General features: G+C 35.2%; 1 protein-coding gene across 8 annotated transcripts in view; it reads left to right on the top strand.

The window, feature by feature from the left end:
* Positions 1–17,380, top strand: part of RABGAP1L (RAB GTPase activating protein 1 like) — a 443,815-nt gene that overhangs the window by 77,834 nt on the left and 348,601 nt on the right. For all 8 annotated transcript variants that reach the window (XM_081024862.1, XM_081024852.1, XM_081024863.1 and 5 more), the window contains exons 9-11: positions 225–327; positions 2,810–2,976; positions 4,964–5,105. In XM_081024862.1, coding sequence (XP_080880988.1) covers positions 225–327; positions 2,810–2,976; positions 4,964–5,105 — 412 coding nt within the window. The remainder of the gene's footprint in view (positions 1–224; positions 328–2,809; positions 2,977–4,963; positions 5,106–17,380) is intronic.

Genomic DNA, 17,380 nt, shown 5'->3' with positions numbered 1-17,380 from the left:
TCTCTAAACAGAAACTCTGTTTGAAGAAAGCTGTAGAAGAATTTAATATTTAAATAAATGCTTTTGTAGAATGAAAAAAATTTACAAAAAAAATAAATCCCTTTTTTAATTGGAAATCCAAATTTTACTAAATTGTGTTGCTTAAAGTAAGATACATTTATAATTTGCAATGGTGATTTTCTTGATGTATATATTCTCAGTGATTCCTGTTTGAACTTTTACAGGAATCCATGGGGAAGAGCTATGATGGGAGAGCTTATGTTATCACTGGCATGTGGAACCCCAATGTACCAATATTTCTGGCACTTAATGAAGAAACCCCAAAAGGTGAATTTTCTTAAAAGATTTCTTATTATTATCTTAAAATTTTGTGTTATGGAAAATGTTGTTTTGCTATATTTTTTTTAAAAATCTGGTGCTCATTTAAAATGAGTTATTCTTATTTAGAAGTTCCTTTTCATACTTTATGTATCTATGGAGAAAAATCTCCATTATTCAAAAGAATCCTCCCCAAATGTTTTTAAATATTGGGCAGATGTCTCTTGAAAGGAGGTCTCCCTATTTTGATTAAAATAACTGGTTCTATTTTCTTAAAAAAAAAAAAAGAAAAAAGAATCCCTCCCTAAGATACATGAATTAATTTTATTAGATTATGTAGAACGTATTTGTGCTTTGTTTTTCATATGTCATTATAGAGTTGTTTTATTTGTGGGGAAATGGAAGAATATGAAAGAAATGATGAAAGAAAATTCAAAAAATTTGCATATCTTTAATACGTATTTTAACTTCTAAAAATTATCTTATAGATTACTCATATTTTGTGATTTGTTAATTTTTTGTTCCAGTCTTTTTACCTTTGGGATCTTAGATCTTACTAATGCATATTAAAGATTTCATTTGTGACACTTTTTTCCTAGATGTTTACCTTTTTGTTTTGTTTAATATGGCTACTGTTGAACAGAATTTATAAATGATATATAGTCACATTTGTCATTTTTCCCACTGTTTATTTTTATTCCTACTTTATCCAGATATCTGTTAATTGCCTATTTTTTCCCCTCCTCTATCTGCCTTCAAACTAACATTAAAGTTTTACCTCATGAGTTATAATCTTACACTAAATGCTTTACTGTCATTCAACCAGTAATTTATATTGAGAAAATAATGGATCAGTTTTTTTGATCTTAGTCTAACATTATTTTGTTTATACCCACAGTAGAGTTTTGGTTCAAGATAGCATTAGTGAATGCTAATATGGAAATATAATATATTAATGAAGAACATTAAAATGAGAATTATTCTCAAATTTCCTTAAAGAGAGTCTTTACCAGTCCTGTAACCACATATCAAACTGTTTATTTCAAATTAGGGCTAAAAATGGAGAAAAATAATGATTATGTAAAATTACCTTTTCATATATTAGGAATAAATATTTTTTACACCACAGGTTTTTTATTTCTGGAGATAGGCTTGTAAATACCAGCCTGTAAACTTTTCTCATGTAACCATTCAGAAAGAAAACACAAAAATGATAAAAATAAGCTGATTGATAATTTTGAAGAATAAAATATTGGAATTTCAAAAAATAAGTAGTCATAGCAGTTTTTATCTGTTTTTAATGTAACACATTGTTCAGTTTTATTTTGTACTTTAATATACATGTGATTCTCAAATAAAAGATAATGTATTTTAAGTTTGATTTGTTCTGTTAAAATAAACTGTGTAATACTGTATTGCAATATGTTCTGATCTAAAAGATAATGTATTTTAAATTTAAATAATTTCATATGCTACACAAAAATACTGACCTGATTTCTAATATTTCCAAATGGTGTCCTTGGTATTATAAGTTATTCAGAAGATTGATGAATTACAGTTTGATTTTTATAGAAGAAGTTGAAGCCCTGAGAGAGGAAATGTCTTAGATCTTTTCATTATACCAAGTCATGCAATATAGTCCGTGGTTTTGTGTTATTCTCTGTTACCCCTCTACAGTACTCCCCTCAAACTTTAAGGTCTTCTAGGTCAAGTACAATGTCCAGAGCATCCTATTTTTTCTTGAATTGGCAGGTAGAATGCATATATTTGATAGGAATATAATATAATTTTGGTTGAATTTGGTATTAACAGAAGTGTAGTTGATGAGTATAAATGTTGTATAATGTTTAAAAAAACACTATTGAAGTTTTCTTCTAACGGTGGGCTTGATATTTAATCTTTCCTCTAATTGAGAACTAAAAATAGTTGGCACAATAAATTAAAAAAGAAAATTAAAGTAAAGAAGAAATGACAAAATGGTATGGAATAACCAAGCCACAGATTCAAAAACAGCAGTGAATCTAAAGCAGGGTAAATAAAATAAAATGAAATCTGTATTTCCGCCTATCATTGTGAAACTGAAGAAAGCCAGTAGACACTAGCCTGGAAGATTCTAGATTCAAATTAAAGGAAGGCTATGGGCAAGTAAACATTTTCAGTAATAACTGAAATTTTGACTGATAACAGCATATTATTGTTCTCTAAAAGCACTTGCCAGCCTAGAGGATATTATGCTAAGTGAAATAAGTCAGACAGAGAAAGACAAATACCATATGATTTGGACACTTAAGACAGGATCCGGTGTGTTGAGAAGCATATTTTGACTTAGTTACCTAGTTAATCAAAGTGACAATAAAACATTTAAAATTAAACATGGAAGATAACATGATTAGAAAGAACCTTAGTTCTTTCATAAGTGAGGACACTTTGTTTTCTTAAATAATCAAGGAGTAATAAAGCCAGCATAAAATACGAAACGTTTCTGCTACAGATAAACGAGTGTACATGACCGTGGCAGTGGATATGGTTGTCACGGAGGTGGTCGAGCCTGTCCGCTTTCTCCTGGAGACAGTAGTTCGTGTGTACCCTGCGAATGAGCGATTTTGGTATTTCAGCAGAAAGACTTTCACGGAGACTTTCTTCATGAGGTTGAAACAGGTAGGACCTTTTTGTTCTTTTCATATAATAACATATGTATTTTTTTTTAAAAGATTTTATTGGGGAAGGGGAACAGGACTTTTACTGGGGAACAGTGTGTACTTCTAGGGCTTTCTTCCAAGTCAAGTTGTTGTCCTTTCAATCTTAGATGTGGAGGGTGCCATTCAGCTTCAAGTTGTTGTCCTTTCAGTCTTAGTTGTGGAGGGCACAGCTCAGCTCCAGGTCCAGTTGCCGTTGTTAGTTGCAGGGGGCACAACCCACCATCCCTTGTGGGAGTCAAACCGGCAACCTTGTGGTTGAGAGGACACACTCCAACCAACTGAGCCATCCGGGAGCTCAGTGGCAGATTAGCTCGAGGTGCCGTATTCAATTTTAGTTGCAGGGGGCGGAACCCACCATCCCTTGTGGGACTCGAGTTGTTGAACCAGCATCCTTGTGGTTGAGAGCCCACTGGCCCCATGTGGGACTCGAACCGGCAGCCTTCGGAGTTAGGAGCATGGAGCTCCAACCCCCTGAGCCACCAGGCTGGCCCCATATGTGTTTTTTGTATCATTCTTTTTAAATGCCGACATAGATCCTTAAGTAGCAATTCAAAGCAGTAAAATTAATCAAGTGATATTTAGAGTCAACAGAGTATTTGAAAATTCCACATCTAGGTTAGGTAAGTTAAAAAAAACAAAAACCCAGGTGTTGTAATAATTTTTCCCCCTAACAACCTGTAATGTGTACCTGTAAAGTATCGACATACTTAATATTGATTCTATATCTAAATCAAATTTCCCCTTCCCCTTTTTATACAATAATTTAAAACCTAAAAGATAGGGCACAGAAATAGCATACCTATATAAAGTTATAATGAAAAAACTTTCAAGTCATAGCTGACTAATTGTCATAGTTTGTTTTATCTATAATACTATATAAATCTATTATTTGACTTATCAATAAGGTTACAAAATTATTTTAATATAAAATGAACAAAATTAGGGTTTCTATGACATCCCTAAATTAGGCAGTGTTTGTAGGTAATATATATACTTTTTTTTAGTAGTGAAGGAAAAAGGTAACCATTACCAGTCATTCATCCCACGGGTATTTGTTGAGTACCTACTATATGTGAGGTACTGTATTATTTCTGATTGAAAATCAATGTAGTCCCTGACCTTATGGTGCTTACCGTTTTGTGGCCGTGACAACCATTAAACAAATAAGTATGATAATAAATGTGTCACTACACTTTGGTAAGTGCAGGGCATGATGAGAATCAGAAACGTGGGAACTTAGATTCTTTGTAGAAGTGACATGAGAAGTAAGGATCCAAGATTGATGGGGTTTAGCAAAGAGTAGGAGGAAGAGCTTGTTGGCAGAGAGAAAAGGATGTCCTTGAGTTGGGAAGAAATTTAAAGGTTCCCAGAGCTGAAACAAGGCCAGAGTGGCTGTAGTGTAGTAACACACGTTGGGTGTGAGAAGATGAGACTGGAGACAGTTTATCTAGGACACTGCAGGCCAGGCTCAGTTCATTAATTGGAAGTTGCCTTAATATGTCCTCCTTTAGTCAATTTAGAATGTGAACAATTTTTAAGTAAAAACTATCTACTTCCATGAATTGACGGATGTAGCTGTTACCTCTTTATTTCAGAGCAAGGTAGTCAGTCCTAAGAATCTAGCATCGCTTGCTTCTCTGCCTGCCCTGGAATCTGTGATGTCTCAGGTTTTTCTGATTTTAAAAAGGATTGCGTTCTCCCCAAATTGTTAGTAATAGGTTACTAACATTGTATTGTTTAAAATAATACTAGAAGTAGCACATGTTTAGACTATCATGTCAAGAACAACGCACTTCAAAAATGTTCTCCCTTTCAGACATGCTGTTGATCACACATGACACAGGCGGCTCTTCATTTCAGCTCTTTGTAATGAACCGCTGCAATACTATCTTTTAGTGTTTCCTTCAGATGTACAGTATTGAAACCCATGTTTCTATCTTCCTCAGTCGGAGGGAAAAGGCCATCCCAGTGCTGGAGACGCCATATACGAGGTGGTGAGTCTGCAGCGGGAGTCTGAGAAGGAGGAGCCGGTCACTCCTACTGGTGGAGGGGGTCCACTGTCACCCCAGGACGATGAAGCCGAAGAAGGTAAGAGGTGGCATGTATTTAGTTCCCTCTCGTTATACAGCTGCTTTATTTACAGGTCTCAAAGTGTGTGTGTGTGCGCGTGCGCGTGTGTGCACCGCATGTGTGTGCAAGGGCTGGCAGGAGGAGTGGTGATCACGCCTAGTCTCTGCCACTCTATGGCTGGCTTCTGCTAGATGCAGAAGAGAATTTGCTTCATTTGGTGTCTTGGTTGCCTAGTCCTCGGTGCCACTTACGCAACTATTTCAAGTTGACAGCCTCGCTTTGCCGTTTTGCTTCCTATTTTATTTGAAGTATTTTTGAAGTGTTGAATGAGAAGTTTCCAATTCTCCCAAGTGTTATTAGAATTTCAGGGATATGTTATGTCCTACTTCTCATCTGACATGATCTACTTCCGACTTTTTTGTGGTTGCCTTGTCACTTTCCACTCCCTTTTTGGAGTCGCGTGATCTCTGCTCGGTTTACTGCATGGGTGCTGCATGGGTGCTTCTGAGAGATGCTCACCCGCCTCCCAGACGCACACTTCATTTGGCTCTGTGCTAGAGCCGAGTGACAGGTCATTACTTGAAGCCCTTATATTATCTGTTCATAGGGTAGGGTTTATTAAAAGTAAATTTCTGGATTTACATCGTCTGAAAAAAGCATCTTAAAATTCTCAGTCTTTCTATGAAACCATTCTTTTCTTGGATGGTCATAAAAATCTTGGTAATTTTTTGCTAATATTTATTGAGTGCTTATTATATGCTAGACATTCTAAGTGTTTCATTAAAAAACTTTCTGAAGGTATAATTTATATACGATGGAATGTGCCTGTTTTAAGTGTACACTTCATTGAATTTTGACAAATGCTGTATAATCACCAATAGAATCATGATATAGAAATTTCCATTATATCAAAAAACTTCCCTCTACCCTTTATAGTCCATTCTTTCTCCTCATATGTGGTGTCTGGCAACCACTGATCTGTTTTTTGTCACCATGTTTTTCCTTTTGTACAATTTCATATAACAGGAATCATAGTCTTTTGTATATGGCATCCTTCACAAAGCATAATGCTTTTGCTGTGTCAGTAGTTGGTTCCTTTTATTGCTGAGTAGTAATCTACTGCAAAGATACACCATGCTTTATCTGTCTAGTCACCAGTTAACAGACCTTTAGGTTGTTCCTGCTATTAGTAATAAAGCTACTACGAATATGTATCTAAATACAAGTCTTTGGTGAATATATGCTTCCTTTCTCTTGGGTAAATACCTAGGAGTAGACTGGCTGGGTCTTATGGTAAGTGTATGTTTAACTTTATAAGAAACCACTAAACTGTTTTTCAAAGTAGCTATACAGTTTTCCATCCATATTGACAACGTATTAGTCAGTTGCTCTGTATCTTTATCAACATTTGACATTGTCAGTTTAAAAAATTTTAGCTGTTCTGGTGGGTGTCTAGTGGTATCTTGTGGTATTAATTTGCATTTCCCTCATAACTAATGATGTTGTACATGTTTTCATAATGTTTCACTGGGAAACATTAAAGTGGGACTATTTTTCAGTTATTAGATATAGTCATAAACTGTGAGGGAAGTTTTGTAGCTGGAGATAAAGGTTTGAGAGAATCATCGTGAAGCAATGAGAATGGCTGACATGTCCTTGGGGAGAAATGTGGGAGATGTGGGTTAAAAGTGAAGTTTAGGAGCTCACTACTGTTTTAGGGGTAGATGCAGGAAGAGAAGGCCCAGCTCGAGGATCTGCAGGAAAACGATGGAATAATAGGAGGAGAACTAAGAGAGTGTAGGACTGGAGAGTGGCAAGGAGGGAGCGATAGGCAGAACTGTCACATGGAACATGGAAGTTCAACATAAGGACCCAAATTGTTAATTGGATTTGGTAAACTTGAGAGGCCCCTGAACCCCTATGAGGGCGATTTTAATGACGTTGGGAAAGGATTGACTAGAGGTGAGGAAGGGAGAACAGAGTTCTAGTCTTTTAGAAAGTTGATGAGAAGAAGTGGAAAGAGCTTAGACTGAAATGACTCGGTTGTATCTGGCCAAGGAAGAGCATTTTTAGGACATAAGAGCTTATGTGTAGTTGGAAAGGGAGAGCTGAAAATAGGGAGCAGTTGCGTACCCAGCACCTAACCGTACAGTCAGTTCCCTGACATGCTTCTGTGTCTTTGCAAATGTATTTACTCTGCTTACACGCTTCCCGACGGAAGTCCGCTTGAGGAAGCTCTTTTACAAAGGCATGTTAACAGTCGAAAGAAAATAGTAATCTTAGCATAGGGCCGTTTCTGTACTTAGAAATGTTTCAAAATATTGTCCATGACATTTTTAGTAGGTTGCTCAGGCAAATTACGTTTAAAATGTATTAATGCAGAATGGCTGGGAAAGGAGCTTGGCAAATCCACTTAGCAAAAATTGTCAAAAAACAGCCAGTTTAGGACTTGAGAAACTGACTAAAACTATAAAAAAAAATTGAGAGGCATTTATTCAAGAAAAACTACTGAACCTGTAAGAATAGCCTGGTGTTTTAGCTCCGGAGGCTGCTCCAAGTCTGCGAATTCCCACCACTGACTTTTCTGGTGGGTTTCCTGGTGGGGCAAGTGGTGAAGTCTGGTAGCTTCTCTTTTGCTGCTGGAAGGGGCTCCCTTGATTTGAAGCAAACATAGAAAAACCCCATATTTCTGGAATGATGTTAGAAACAGTTGCGATTTTTGTGGCAAAAGAATGGGAAGGCCAATATGTAGCCAGCAGCATGCAGCTGTAATTCTGGTTGGGGAAAGCCACAGATTGGCTGAGATTTTCGGCAGACATCTCAGGAGTGAGTGGGCCTTCGGAAGATCCTACATCCCGCTGGTGGTCCAGAAGGCTGTGCACACACTCAGGAGAGACCAGAGAGGGCCACTGCCATGCGGGACGTGAGGACTTGCATGTGTGTGATGGAGATATATTTCCCGAATCCTGTTTTCTAAGTGATTTTGCCTCTTTTACATTCTATGGAGAGAACCTGTGGAGTAAATGTGGAGTAATGTGGAGTAAATGGCTGAAGCCCGATTCTCCCACAACTGAGCCTTCAGTCTTCCCCTGTCAGCCAGAATCTAGTAGTCTAAAATCCAACCACCCTCTGGCCTTATCATTTCTTGTACTGGGTTATTGTAGTGCCACCTAACTGGTCTCCTGCCTGTCCCCCTCGTTTCCATCCCCGTAGTCTGTGTTCCACACACCAGCTGTAGTTATCCTTTTGAAATTTGTCAGATCACATGACTCCTCTTTTTAAAACCCTCTATTGGCTTCTTATTTACTCAGCCAAAGTTCTTTTACCATAGTTTACGAGGCATATGCGATTGATCTTGCTGATTTTTACTGTTCCGACCTCATTGCCTATCACTTTCTGCCTCACAAATCCCATACTTGTCCTTTTGTCGTTCTGCAAACGTGCGAGGTGTGCTTTTGCCTCTGCGCTGTCTTACTTGCTGTTCCCTTGGGCTGGAAGTCCTTGTTTTTGCTAGATTGCCACACGTTCTCTCTCCCCCTTTCTAACCTTTCCTCAGATGTCACCTTCTCAAGGAGATAGTGCCTGCTCAGTAAATAGTGGAACAATAATAATGAATAAACAAATAATACATGAAAATAATGTTATATCTATTATAATAAATACTTAATGATGAATGAATAGTTTAGTGCATCCAAATCCATACTGAGAAAGACTAGAAAAACAGAAATAACATTTTTGGAATTGAACTTGAAAATATGAAAAACATACATAAAAATTTCAGTTTCTCATTCTTATATATAGTCTGAATAAGAACAGATTTTCCTTTTTTCACTTCTGTTCTTAACAGTTTTTCACTATTTGAGATGTCACCATGTCTTTTGAAAATATATTAGCCATCACCTATGTTAAAAAAGCTACAAAATCACAGAGTAGGAAGTAATGGTTTCTTTTCTTTTATAGATCAGATATTTCATACATTTTCAATGCACTTTATTATTAGTTCTGTAAATGACATTTCTGTCAACGCAAGCATCAAGATAGAGCTGTAGGTGGCATAGAAATGTTTTCCTTGGCGGGGGAGGGGTAAGGGGGATTGGGGTATTCTTTTATTTAATTATTTTCAGTAATTTGCCTGTCAAAGCAAAAGTGGAAGTTCAAGTCACTCTAAATTGTCTTACCCTTAGCCTGTAATTTAACTAAAAAGAGATACAGATTTAAAAGGCCTAAAATTACTCTTAATTTTTGGGGAAAGATCTAAAGTAAAATGAATTAAAGTATCTGCATATTTTTTCAAATGCTGCTCAAAAAAATGAAATATGTTAAAGGGTATTAATTTGAATGCAAGGACTCTTAGCAGAAAGTTAAGTTCATCAACGCAGCATTATAGGGATTATTTTTAAATTACCTTGTCAGCTTTCTATACTCCTACACGTTCTGAATTGCTCCTGCTTTTGAAACTCGAGGCTCACTTGATACTGCTTCATCTGAATTTCAGACTGGGTTTCTGTTTGTTGATCTCACACTTGTGCAGTAAGCCCTCACTTAATGTCGTCGACAGGTTCTGTGACTTCAAGTGAAACGACGTGTAACAAAACCAATTTTATAATACCACAGGCTAATTGATATAAACAAGAGTTAAGTTCCTGTGGCATCTCTTCAAGGTTGTAATAAAACCATGTTGAACAAGACCATGTTATTGGAGGACCAGCTGTGTTTAGTTATTTAGTTCCTTGTAACATGGACAGTAAGTTGCAGGAAGCACCAGATGGCAAGTGCAGTATGGTTTCCTTTAGGACACATGCCCAAGTAATTGTAAAAGACCAGATCACGGTAATATTAGGTAAGTTTTATTCTTCGTTATACCTTTTATGTTCAGTATAATCTGCATTTTTTTGTTTTTGTATTTGGATTGGTTAAAATGCTATCTAAAGAATATTTTCCCCTTGATTAAAGTGATTGTTAGCTGAGTAATACTATTTCTCACTCATTGTAACGAGAGAGCAAAATAGTCTCAAACTTAACTAGAACTTTTTATTTTCTTTCATTTTCCTAATTCATAGTCTGATTCGAGGGGAAGAAATCACAAACAGCTTTTACTATAGAAACCAGTTTGCAAATGAAAATTCTTTATCCACAAATGAAAAGAAAGTACAGGATATATAAAAGAAATGAGTTTTTAAAGAAAGTGTAATGATCGTGTAGCACTTACATGGAACAAGCTCTGGTTAATGAAGAGCTTCTCATACTTTAAAGATACACATGTGTTACCTGAAGATATTGTTAAAATGAAGGTTTTTTTTTATGTCTAGGATGGGGACTAATTTGCATTTCTAAACAAATATCCTACCAGATGGCACTGCTGTTGGTTACACCATACTTTGAGTAGCAAAGATTTAAAGTACCTACTTGTATTTATTTATTTAATCCTTATATCAACCCTATAAGGATGATGCTATTGTATTCATTTTACAGATGAAAAAATATGTTCCAAAAAACAATCTTGGCATGCTAGATACTATTTCTTTACCAATCAGACATTTTCTATATTTATAAAATGTGTGTGTATGTGAGAAAGATAGGGAGGAAAGGATTTTATAATATTGTTATTGTATTCTTGCATTTTTATATTATTTATTTCAATAAATTAAAATGATTAAAAATGTATTTGATAATATATTTGATAAGGGAAGGTATTTGACAGAAAGTGGAAGGAGAGAGTATACTAATTTTCTATGGCTCCATAACAAGCGGCCAAAAATTTAGCATCTTAAAACAAGCATTTATTATCTCACATTTTGCATGGATCAATGTATGGGGGTGGCTTAGTTAGGTCCACTGTTTGGAGTCTCCTGAGGCTGCAAAGTTTCGGTCGGGCATTGGTCTCATCTGAGCCTTGGGGTTCTCTTCAAAGCTCATGTGATTGTTGGCCAAATTTATTTTCTTTCCTCTGTAGAGTTTCTGGGTGCTTGCTTCTTCAGGACCAGCAGGAGACTCTACTCTTAAAGGAAGGCCCAAGCTGTCTTTTAAGGCTTTACCTGATTAGGGCAGGCCCACCGGGATAGTCTCCTTTTGAGTAACTCAAAGTCAGACTGGTTAGGGACCTTTGGTCTGTGGAATCCCTTCACCTTTGCCATTTAACACAACCTAGTCACAGCCACGACATCCATCATTTTCATGTGTCCCACCCATACTCCAGGGTAAGGATTATACACTAACATCATATATGTTACCTCATTTAATTGTCACCATAACTATGCAAGATATGTACTATTACTCCCTTATTTTATAAGTGTGTATCGGTCTCATTTCTCCTACTGGGTTAGGCCCTATCAAGGATGTAAATACACACAGTATTAGCTAAACAAAAAATCCAAGCAACTCTTCAAAACAGTACATGATGAATTGCCAAATGAATGATAAGCAAGTTGATTGCTATAGGTTTCTAGTGTCTTTTCTCAAGTGATTTCCTTTAATTGTGAAGCCCTCACCATCTTTGCCTATTGAAGCCAGGGTTCAGCTATCGATGTAAATGACATTTTCCTCATGCTACCTCTACTTACCCCATCAGAAGTGATCTCTTTTCTCCAAATATAGAATTCCACTATAATTTTGCTTCATGGCATTTATGATATTGCTTGCTAAATCATAGTTACATGTATCTTCTCTTCCCTGCTTGACTGAAAATTCCTTCTGTGAAATACTGATCCTTAATTCATCCCTTGGTTTACCAGTTAAAGCTAGTTTTAATTCACTTTCAAGTCACCAAGTCAGGGCAAGTGAGAAAGAGTTACTGGGATTTTGAAGAGTAGAAAGTAGGAAACGTAGCATTTTGACATTTGTGAAACAAGTATAGATGCAAGCAGAATCTGAACTATGCCTATGAGATAATGAATGTGAGGTTAGAGAGGCAGCTTGAGAGCAGACCTTGGAGAACCCACTAGAAACTGATCAGGGTAGACTTTAAGTTTGTAAAGCAATGAAGAGTCATGGAAGGATTTTGATCTAGGGCATGGCCTGAGCGAAGATGTAAATTACGAAGATTAAGCTGGCAGTAAGCTATGTAAAATGCAGTTAAGAACAATGAAGAATCTGGGACATGTAGGTCTAATTTGAGGAGATTAGGCCTGAATAAGGATGCTGATTCTTGAAATAGAGAAATGACCGATTTTAGGGAAATAATTAACATGAAAAGGTGAATGAGGCATACCAGTCTTTAATTGCCATTCAAAGACTCAGTGCTGGGTTAGCTATCCGTGGAAGAGAATATATTTGTATATTAATTAATTTCATTTATTTAAGAAATATTGTGTACCTACTATATTTTTAGCACTATACTTGGTTCTGAGAGTGACAAAAATTCTTTTAAGGTTATTTACATTACAGGTGGGAATAAACATTTTAAATCATTGTAGAAATTATATGAATAATACTCTGAAACATCACAATGTGTATTACATTTGGCCTAATATAATTAAGTGCCAAATGTGTGCTTAGATCCTAAGTGCTGTGGGATTAATTTAGAATGCCCTTTGGGCTTGTGACCTATTCCTCTACAGAAAACCAGTGGTGTTTCAAAAACCACATGAGCTCTAACCATTGCGTGTTTGAGTATGATGGGGTCCGTGTCAACTGAACTCAAGCATTTAATATGAATTCTTTCCCTTGTGATTTGTATTTCATTTAAAAATTTAAAGTACAAAATTGTGGTGTTTAATTCATGAGTACAATCTCTTAAGGCCTAGTGTTATTCCACCTCAATAATATAGTATCTTTATATCTTAAAAATACAACACATCTAAAGAATGAAAATCTATAGCATTCAAAAGAAAGTAAACTACATTCTCATGTTTCTAGGTTGCATGTCTTTTACCAAAAAAGAAAAAAGAAAAGAAAGAAATAAAAAGAAATCTTCATACAGTTTTAAAGAATAATTGACCTTTTAGCTTGACAAAGAATATATTTTAATCATTTCCTGCAGCAATATTTTTGTGCTTGGGAAGTTTATTATCCTACCTTCTGCTGGTGGAAAATTCAGTGGAATCTAGTGTCTTATATTTTTTAAGTGATAAGATTCTTGAATTTGGCAGATTGAGATCTGATTCTATCATGTTTATTGTGTATGGGAATGATTTATATTTAAGTGGTAAAGTAAATAGTCTAGTCTTTAATATTTATTATAAGTATACCCTCATTTTTAACGACATTAGTTGTTGTTTTGGAAAATGTAGTATTGGGCATTTAAAAAAATTCTTTCATCTTTAATATTTTGAAGCAAATAATAAAAAAAAGAATTGTTGCACTGAGATATGGTCCCGGGGTGCCAAACTATGGCCTACTGGCCAAATCAGGCCCACAACCTGTGTTTTGTCTGACTTCTGAGCTAAGAGTGGTTTTTATATTTTTAAAGGGTTGTGATAACAGTACTCCCCACCCCAAGAAAAATATAAAGAAAGAAGAAATAGAACATATGATAGAGCCAAAAATATTGACTATTTGGCTCTTTACAGAAAAGTAGCCAACCATGCTAGTCACAGCAAATTTGTGAATAGCTTCAAGTATGTTTTATGAATTCCTGAAACTCTATGGAGTGTACTGTTACTACTTTACTTTCTTTGGTGACCATAAAATGGGGCCACTTTACAGTCGATGTTATTCTTTGGTTACATAATAAGTGTCCATTGTATGAATGCTCCAAAATAAACTGTTCTTATAAAATCTTTTACTGTGAATAGTGTCTTAAAGTAAAATTTTACTGTATTTCTAATAGGAAGTAATCTAATATATATATATATATATATATATATATATATATATATATATATATATATACATATATTTGCATTTTGAAAGGACCTTAAGTAGCTCAACTCAAATTTTATGAATTGACTTTGTTCTTAATAGAAAATTAATAAATTAATTGAAAGGAAATATGAGGAGTAGCAAGAAAAAAGAAAAGCATGCTAGAATTTGAGTTTCTTCATATAGGTGTGGGGGCAGGCACCCTTCTTTCTTATTTGGTATTTAAATATGTCTGAACAATTTGGTAATAATTCAGGTTACAACTGTACTGTGGTTGTTTCGGCTAGTCCCAAATGTATACTTAATTCAAGCTATCATAAATGAATAATTTAACAGAAAAAGTACATCTTAAGATCATAAAAATATTTTTTGTATTGTTACTTATTAACCTCTTTGAGGGAGGATTTATTTTCAGTGTTAATATGATGCAGAATCTTTAGTAATAAAATCAGTCTTGAAGATAATTTTATCCAAAAGTTTTAGAAATATAAATATATTGCACGAAGTTTAAGTTTTAACTTTATGGTAAGTATAAGATTGTGAATGCAGTGAACATGAGTCATAAATTTTATGTGTATGCATTTAGAAAGGAGTTAAATAAGTGTTGGTTTCTAAATGCTCCAATTTGGTTATTAAGCTTTTATAGTTTTGGTTTATTCCTGTTTTTTTTTTTTTTTCTTTTGGTGTTTTTGTTTTCATGCTGATGTCAAATTTAGTTCTTTTAGTACTTTGTAGGTATACTATTTACATTATCTGAAACATTAATATAAAGATACACAATTAAGAATTAAGTGATCATGTTTCCCTTTATATATTTCTTTTTAATTTGTTAAAACTATTCATTTTAGAAGTTATAAAATTAAATTTGAATTAACCAATACCCCATTGAAAGTCGTCCCACGTCTTTCGTATTAGTGCAATTTTCATGTCATTTTAATATGCATGCAGCTGTCCCTCATAATTTTTCTAACTGCAGTGTCATAAATGCGTCACATTTCCCAGGCCCCCAAACTCTCCCAAATGCCAATGTGATGCTTCTTTGCCTGGCTTCATATCTCAAACTTCTTGAAAGATGGAAATTAAAATTAATTTCTAATCTATTCTGGAGACATTGTCACAATGCTGCCTTTATAATTTCCTTGTCAACACTCTGAAAATAGAGGTAAGGAAGAAGATTGGGTAGGAAAGAATATTACAAGACAAGAGGGAGGTTAAATTCAATCAAATTTGGTTATGCAAACTGTTGGATTAGCACCAAGGCTAGTGGTCAAATTAGCATCAAGGTCAAATTAGCATCAAGGTCAAATTCGGATGAAAATTTGAGCACTCATGTTTCTTACCGGTATTATTCAGAGTTTACATTACATACCAAGATGTTTTTATTTGAAATCCTTGAAATTTAACTGAAACGGGATTTCTTCCCTTTTCATCAAAACCCCTTTCTTCTACTTAATTTAATTCATAGAATAATTGGGAATTGGGGAAGAATCTTTGATATCTAAAGTTTTAAGTTAATACAAAATTCATTCTTGTCATTTATTTTTTAAGGAAAATAATATTCTCATGACCTGAGGATTTTCAGTTTTTTATTTTATTGAAATAATGTTTTAACTGTACAGAAATCTTACATATTTACATGTAAAACAATCGTATTGTAAATAAAGTTACACACTTTTTTTTGAAGATTGGAAGACTTAATTTAATTCTATACATGTTTTTGTTAGTAGGACTGACCTTTAAACGATGGATAAGTAACCTTTTTACTTGAGGGGTCAATCCAACTGGCTAAATGCCACACAGCTTTTGTGAAATTTTGACTTGATTTTATTTATCTATTTATTAAGATTTTTATGTGTAATTATATTTTCCTAAGTGGTTCAATAAAACATTGTGTTTGAAAAGGTTGTCTAGATTCAGCATGCTAAGAAGATAAGAATTTTTATTCAAAATAATATATCAATAGCATTTTAAATGGTAGCCTAAAAAGGAGAGGAGATCGATCGGAAACAGGCTAGAGTTCTTAAAATAATTATTGTTGTTGACAAATGATAAACTAAGTGTGATAGAAAAACCCCAAGTGGATTTTCTCTGAGATAAACTCATGGTAATAGCATGTTCTGTTTTTTCCCTAGCAAATGTTGATATGTTTGTCATTTCAATTTTTTCCAAGTATATAAATCAACTAAATTTTTTTTTTTTAATTGGGGAAGGGGAACATGACTTTATTGGGGAACAGTGTGTACTTCCAGGACTTTTTTCCAAGTCAAGTTGTTGTCTTTTCAGTCTTAGTTGTGAGAGGGCGCAGCTCAGCTCCAGGTCCAGTTGCCATTGCTAGGTGCAGGGGGCACAGCCCACCATCCCTTGCAGGACTGGAGGAATTGAACTGGCAACCTTGTGGTTGAGAACTCATTGGCCCATGTGGAAATCGAACTGGCAGCCTTCGGAGTTAGGAGCATGGAGCTCTAACCGCCTGAGCCACTGGGCCGGCCCTAAAATGTTTTTTGACTTTGAAAATCACTTACTTAATTAAGTCTTTAAGATATTTAAATAAGTTAATAGAACTACTGAAAAATTGTTGATGTAAAAAGCCAGTTACAGATTTATGCTTTGGGAAGATAATCAGCTTTGTATTACTTAGAAAACAAACACACGGAAATACATGTTTTCTTTCTCTTCTTGTTTGAAAAATTTAGATAAATATAAAAGGGACCCTCCACCCCCCTCTGCCCACGAATTCTATAATAATTCTCAGGAGAAATATGTATCCCTTCCAAAAGGAACATTGAGTATATCCTGTTTGCCAACTTCCTTTTCTAATTTATCTGTTACAAACACTACATTAAACTATTTCTCACTCTCTTGAATGGCATAGTATTCTATGGATACAGCACACTCTGGCATGGATATAGCGTAATTTCCTTTTCCACATTTCTTTTGAAGGTGCTAAGAGCAATGTCCAATTTTCTTTTTTTGCTGTTACAGATATTGTAAAGAATAGTCTTCCTTGTACATACACTCTGGAGCACACAGACATTTATAGAAATCGAACTGCGGTGGTGTGCACAGTCTGGTTTTCAGCAGGTACTACTAAGCTGCTCTCTGAAAGAGTGCAAATTGACGCCCGTTCCAATAGCGTATCTGGTACCCTTCCCTCATACCTTCACCAACAGTAGTAGGCTTTATCCGTCTTTTAAATATTGATCACTCTGATCGGTGCTGAATAGCGTCTCATTTCCGATTACAGGTGAAGTTGAACGTATGTTATGTTTACTAGGGTCATACATTTTAATTCTGTAAGTGCCTGCGTGGACTGTTAAACCTCACGTACACTACTCTTCCTGTCAGAGATTTACTATTTCACAATACTTACTGTCAAATTCTAGAAATCTCGTTTGGTTTGTGTGTCTGCCTGCATATTCGTCTAAAGGGGAATCAGAAAGACAGTGAGCATTACTTTTGCAGTAGTGTGGGGGAGGAGTCATGAGAAACCATTC

This window comes from Rhinolophus hipposideros, assembly GCF_964194185.1.
Source record: "Rhinolophus hipposideros genome assembly, chromosome: 19".
NCBI classification, from domain to species: Eukaryota; Metazoa; Chordata; class Mammalia; order Chiroptera; family Rhinolophidae; genus Rhinolophus; species Rhinolophus hipposideros.
Note: the sequence above shows the minus strand (reverse complement) of the source record. Positions and strands in the feature narration are given on the sequence as shown.